Here is a 6866-nt window from a genome sequence, read left to right on the forward strand (position 1 = left end):
AGGAGGGAGAAATGGAGAGTGATAGCTCATGGGTGCAGTATCTCTTTGTGGAACTGATGAAACTGTCTGTCTATTGAATCATTGACTTTAAAATGTCCCATTTCACATTATGTGGATTGTATCTCAAGAAAAAGAAAGTATCTTGTAAAATACAGGACACCAGTTGGCTGCAGACCAAACATGTTGGCAGATGGAGAAAGCAGGAGTGAAGGTTCAGACTGCTCCATGACCAAGGTCAGAGGCGGTCAGTGGTGAGGCTGGGAGCCATGCAGCTTGTTCTTGCCTTGGCAAGTCCCCTATGCTTCCTACTGTAGCCCATTCTTCTAGATTTTCTTAGTACAATTAAACTTGTTTGATTTGTAACACTCAGTTAACAGCCAGTATGATAACGTTAGAAAGAATGTGAGTGTCACATGTCTGGTTAAGCACAGTTCCTCAAACTTTGAGGCTATGAGAAAAAAAATTGGCATTAAATCCTGCCAGATCACTGGTGCGCTCCTGTGCAAGTAAATTCCTTCACCTCTGCATCTTCCTTTGCCCACTTTTCCCCAGTCATCAAGAATGACTATAAAGCAATATGAGTCAAAACAATTTAGCAGTGTGTTCTCCTTCCTCCAAAATTATCGCAGTCCTCTAACCCTTCACTTTTCTTTAGAGGTCCACGGCCATGGTCCCATAAGCTCAGTGTTTCTTCTCAACCAAGCAGCCCTTCTCTAACAGAGTAATATCCTTGTGTTTATCCCTAATGAAATCAAACTATGGGGCCAAATTATCCTATTTCCTCCTGTCTTTAGTGCCATCTTTTATTCACTAAGTTTGTGCCTGGGCAACGGGGAGAATGAGTGAGAACGGAGTCAACAGCTCAATTTGGGGACCCTACAGCAACTGATTTCCCACAAACCACAGCACAGATGGCTTTAGATTCACAGTGGACACTGCACTAGAGCTTATTTCCATTTTGGTTCAACTTCCTCATTTTACAGATAACAGGTATGCTGACTCCTAGTCCATTGCCTTTTTGATATTCATGAGCTTATCTTTACAGAAGTAAAACGTGGCAACAGTGTTTATCAGCCTCAAAAGACCATCTCAGAGTCAAAGTTTAAAAAATGTTCTTCTCAATGGTTCTTAAAAATATATCTTATTTGAAGAAGAAAATTCAGATGTTTCTGCATGAGCCTTTTGCTGTAGAACAATGGGACAGATTAAAGGAAGCTCACAAAATAAGGGAACACTTCTTCCCTGCTATTTTTTTTTCTCCACATTCTTCTATACAGGTCCAGACAGATGGACTACATTTCCTTTTTATTAACTGAGGAGACACAGAAGAACTGAGGACTGAAGCATGTCATCACTGTCCTGAATGTACGGAAATCCTAAGAGCTTTAACTGAAAAAAATGTCCAAAGCAGGCCGTGAAAATAAATTTAAAATAAGACAACTCTAAAATCTCTATGCTAGAATCCCAAGGCAGGGGGCAGGTAGTCAAAGAAATAAGCAGAGTGACCTAGACCCTGTTCCAATATGTGTGAAGTATTTTGGGATGGAGTAACCCTCTTCTGTTATTCATCTACATAGGTCCATGAGAACACGACTCCCCATGAGAGGCTCTGCAATACAGGATGTCCAACTGCATCATGTAAACCCTTTCTCAGGAGGAAATTCCGAAAGAATCTGAAATGGTGAATCTGTATCTTAAGTCAAGTTCTGAGAATAGCCTTGACGTAGAGTCCCTGGCAGTGAGGAACAGAGGAAGATGCAAGGGCTGTGGAATCAGGCAGACCTGGGTTTGAATTCTGGCTGTCACTGTCTGGTACAGTGACTTGAGCAATGAACATCTCTGAGTCTTACTTAGTACCATTTACCTCATAAGGCAATTTGAGGATGAAATGAAAAGAGTGTATGCAAAGCACCTAGCATAGGCTGGGCACAGAGTAGGTGCTCAGAAGTAATGATGTTGGGACTCCCCAGGTGGTGCAGGGGTTGAGAATCTGCCTGCCAGTGCAGGGGAAACCAGTTTGATCTCTGGTCCCGGAATATCCCACATGATGCAGAGCAACTAAGCCCATCCACGAGAACTACTGAGCCTGCACCTAGAGCTCGCAAGCCAGAACTACTAAGCCCATGTCCCACAACTAATGAAGCCCGTGCACCTAGAGCCCGTGCACCACAACAAAGAATAGCCCCTGCCCACCACAACTAGAGAAAGCCCTCGCGCAGCAACAAAGACACAACACAGCCAATACATAAATAAATAAATAAATTTATGAAAAAAACCAAACAGAAGTAATGATGTCATATCTCCACTGGCCACTGGCAGAAATTCTGGGGATGCCCAGAGGTCACACAGCCAGGAGCTCCAGAGCCGTTAAATTCTCACAGGGAAAAAGCTCTCTGCTCTAAAGGGCCTATTCAAGTTAGAAGCCAACTGCAAGATACAATGCAGAAAAAGCCAAGTGGTCATTATTTAGCTCCTATTACAAGGAAATGAAGAGCCGCGTAGACAATTGCTTGCAAAGCTCAGAAGTGGTTCTGCCACTTATCAACAGTGTGAATCTAGCAAGTTATCCAACATCTCTGAGTTTCAGTTTCCTCATCCCCAAAATGGGGATAATAAGCGCTGCTGGGAAAATAGAATTGTGAGGTCATATGTATTCAGCACTTACCACGTACCAAGCACTATGCTAAAAGCCTTAGGCACACTATCTTACCTGTGTAATAAGTACGAGTACTTAGTATACTGCCTGGAACATAATAAGCACCTAAGAAGTGTAGGTATTAAAGAAACGTTACAGGGCACGGGAGAATTACCATGCTTCTGAGAAAAAGAAGATACCTTGTTATACAGGTGGGAAGAACAAGATGTAGTTGGGAGAAGAAAAGTATAGTAGTTGCTGGGTGTGACAGTCTCAACATTTGGAACTCTTACAAATAAAACAGCCACCTTAAATCACCCCAAAGGCCAGACCCAAGTTATTTTCATTTTTAATGTGTATGCCTTTTTGAATCTGAGAAGCTGCCAGGATGCCAGTACATACTAAACAGTGATAACAACACCCTGAACAGTGTAAACTTTTGTGTGCACACAGCTTCTAAAGGAAACCAATGCTGGCTGACTGGGGGAGCATGAGGGCGGCTCTGGGACCCCAGCTCAATTTGCCTTCACAGTGTGGCCACACCTATCTCATTGATATTCTCAACCGAGGGGTAAATAATAGGGATAAGGCTTGGAGTTTCCTCTTAATCTCTCTCAGTGCTCATGTCCTTGGTACAATATCGATGTACCACAGACAAGCCAGCATGTGAATGTGCTCTGTCTGGATGAGTTATATTGCCTTTTTTTTTTTCTTTTTTTCTTTTTTTTTAATTAATTAATTTTTTTTTGGTGGAGGATGCGGGCAACGATCCCTATATTGCCTTTTGACACTGTAGAGTCCTTCAGTTTCTAAAACTCATGGAGTTTGTGTTGTTAGAACCAATGATGTGACTAAAAAAATGTTTAAAAATAAGCCATCAGTCTGGACCTGTGTAGGTGAATGAAGGAGAAGCACTTTAATCTCAGAAAAGAAAGTATACTTAACATTTAGGATTACCAACCACTGCTGGTTCTCCAAAATACATTTCATTCCTGATTTCATCTGAAAGAGATGTGATTATTACCACCATTCAAAGAGTGGTACCTTATTAATTAATAAGCTCTTGGCTCATCTGTGAGGTAGATTTCAGATTCAAACAGGACTGCCACACTGCTAACTAGTTCCCCCGGTGTTTGTCAATAACCTAGAGGCTTCATTCAAGAAACCTACTGCGTTATAATCACTGGAAACCTGGCGAGGAATCAAGGTTTTGTGAGGCCTACACCTCATCTACTTTGGGAAATCCTATCTAATAAAGAAAGACATGCAAAGTGATGAATATGAAAATCGCTAGGACCCCCTCCCAGGACAGTGAGGAGCCCTGAAGTGGAAGCTTCATTCAATTCATGATAAATCCATCTCAGCTGGGGCCCTTTTCCAATCTTATTTAAGCAGAGGAAAACACTGCTTCAACTTATAAACATCCCAGTAATGTGTCATTATAGGTAATAAAATGACAACGCGAGGGTGGCATCTTCCCTTGGCAGCTTGCCTTTGGAAGAGATGCGATAACGTTCATATCTCAGCATGGCAAATGTTTCCTGAAGCAAATTAGTTTGTCTATTAGAAAGACCTGACCCAAAACAAAGAAAGAGGTCTACCCCCAATACACACTTACTATATTGTGACAATCTTTTGAAAGTAACAGTGAGTGAGTTTTAGGAGTATAGTGTTAATTTCTTTCCAACACCAGATAGCTCTGCTTCTTGCGTTACCTTTTTCTGTCTTTTAAGATGAACACAGACATTCCAAAGGAAGACATTGCTGCCTCTTCCATTAGGAATCTCTTCTAACCCACCACCCATTTTCTACTTTGTTGTCGGTCTTGTTACCCTGCTGCACAGGTGCTAGAATGGCTCTCATATGTTTTCCCATCAACGTCCATCTTCCTCCTTCCAGTTTCCTGGGGACAAAGTCCCTGTCCTAGTCTTGTTTGTGTGCCCAGCACTTAGTACAGTGCTGATACACAGTGGGCATGGCACTTGGTGAATGTTTTTGAATGAATTCATTCATTTTTATCAACTGTGATGCCTTTATTTATTTATTTACTTATTTATTTCCCACTGTTTATTTTCCTGTGTTGCCTACATAACCATAGTGAAACTCCGATTCTTATAAGAGATGCCTGGTCTCATAAAATGTTCAGAAAAGGCGGTGAGTGTAAGACATTGTACTGACGCTACTGAAACCTCCTGGTGGAGGGACCTCAGGAGCCTGCTCTCTGGTGCGCTGGGTGCTCTCTCCCCAAGGTAGGCATCAGCAAACTAATGAGGGGAAGAAGGAGGCCGCCACAGATTGGCATCTGCAGGAACTGTTACTCCAGCTCCAGAGACACCCTCAGCACCTCCATTAACCTAAAATGAACTGTGTGACAGTGGGTTTCTGAACCACAAGACAGGTAAGAGTCTTTTCCAAAGCCAGGTGGAGAGGAGGCTCTTTACCTCTTCTGGCCATTGAACGTACCCACTATGATTTGCTTGTGTCACAGAGAAATCACAGAATTTTTCAGCTGAAGGGGTCTAAAACCCACATTTCTTATTGAAGACTAGTCAGGAAAGAAAGTACTGCATATAGAATCAGGCTACAGCAATGTATTTTCTGTATACTTTTCACACTACAGCTGAACACAAACAACAACTTATTCCATACCTCAAAGCTTCCTATTGGCTACAGATGATTCACTTCAGAGGTACATGCTTTTTGAAAAATAATGTTCTGGGAGGCTGGGGAGAGCCCTGTGGTGGGTGTTCAGGAATTCTTTCTGCTTCACCATTTAAAAGAAGCTAATAATGGTTGAGGAAGCAGCCACACCTTTTGCTCCCTGAAGAATTCTGTGCTAAACTTAGTTCTTTGCAGCTCTGTGTTGCATACACTTCAAGCAGTGTGGAACTCTGCACATGACCAGGAAATCAGTGTAAATTCAAACGTGGCATTTCACGGACCATTCGCATATTGGAGCAGCAGCACTGGGATTCCGTGACAATGCTAATTTGAGTGTTTTCGCTTGGTGCTTTTGATTGCCTGTGCGAAAGATCAGTACTATGGAAAGCAGAGCATTTCATACATATGAGTTAGACAAGTCTCTTGCCCTCTTTGTACCTTCGTTTCCTCATTCGAAAAAAACCAAATGGATCTGAAGACATACTTTCCAGAATTCCTACTGGGCTTACACCCAGCTAACCAATAAGTGTATGATGTTCTCACACAGAAATTTTTATATGTATTCATCTTCTACTTTACTTACAACTTATGTAAAAACTGCATTCCATGCCAGGCCTGAAACGTTCCAAAGCTCAGTTCTGTGAGTAGATTGCAACCTAGATTTCTACAAAGAAAAGACAAGCAGCAGAAGAAGAAAAATATACATTCTTTCAGAATTTATCCTTTGGTAATAATTCTAATTTCTATGTGAGGAAACATAACATCACTACTCCCTCCATACACTTAAAGAAATCTCACTGTGGAAGATATCATGCTTTATCCTTTCATGATTATATATGTGGTGCACTAGATACAAAACAGTAAATGCTCAGTAAATACTGCGTGATGTGATCTTTATTTCTCTAGAAAAGCAGCACTATTGACGTCTTGGGCTGGATAATTCTTTGTTGTGGGGGGCTCTCCTGTACACTGTTGGATGTTTCGCAGCATCTCTGGCCTCTGTCCACTAGGTGGCAGCAGCATATAGAGGCCTGACAGGCAAAACCACCTCCAGACATTGCCAAATGTCACCTGCATGCAAAATCACCCTGCTTGAGAACCACTGCTCTACAACGATTCACTCTGATCTGTGTAATACTTCTCACACTAATCTTTGCTAGGGACAAAAAGGATTTGCTACATAATTTTAGTAGTAATTGTAATCGTATTTCAAAATGAGTAACTAATTTTATAAAAACTTGTGGTATAAAACTTCCAAATATAATGAAGTTACATTTGTTACTTACATAAACTGCAAAAAAGGTAGCGGTTCAAATGTACGTCTTTCAATAGACTGTATTTTATTGCAGGATAAATCTCTAGGAAAAGGAAAAGGAATATATTGCCTCAATTAGCTACTAGGTATCTAATTAGTAGCAATCACTAGTAGAGGTTAGAATGATAATAATAAATAAGTAGCTCTGGTCTAAACTCCAAATCTTGAGGAATGTTATTTGAACCTTCCAGAGCCCCTAACCCTGCCTTCACCTCTCTTAAGAGTCTCACCCTCATGACCTTCATAAATTAAATA

The 6866-nt window shown here is 41.3% G+C and overlaps 1 protein-coding gene across 2 annotated transcripts in view; it reads right to left on the minus strand.

The window, feature by feature from the left end:
• The window catches only part of LOC130839941 (leucine-rich repeat-containing protein 37A3-like), a 39121-nt gene extending 32311 nt beyond the window's left edge, over positions 1-6810 (minus strand). Inside the window, exon 1 of one of the 2 annotated variants that reach the window (XM_057714755.1) lies at positions 6583-6810. Coding sequence is in view for 1 of the 2 variants with exons in the window: in XM_057714754.1 (XP_057570737.1) it covers positions 5880-5899 (20 nt within the window). In the remaining variant the exon portion in view is untranslated. Of the gene's footprint in view, positions 1-5879; positions 6549-6582 lie in introns of those variants that run through there. The other variant, XM_057714754.1, reaches the window with a different exon arrangement.
• Between the last annotated feature and the right edge of the window lie 56 nt (positions 6811-6866).

This window comes from Hippopotamus amphibius, chromosome 17, assembly GCF_030028045.1.
Source record: "Hippopotamus amphibius kiboko isolate mHipAmp2 chromosome 17, mHipAmp2.hap2, whole genome shotgun sequence".
Lineage (NCBI taxonomy): Eukaryota > Metazoa > Chordata > Mammalia > Artiodactyla > Hippopotamidae > Hippopotamus > Hippopotamus amphibius.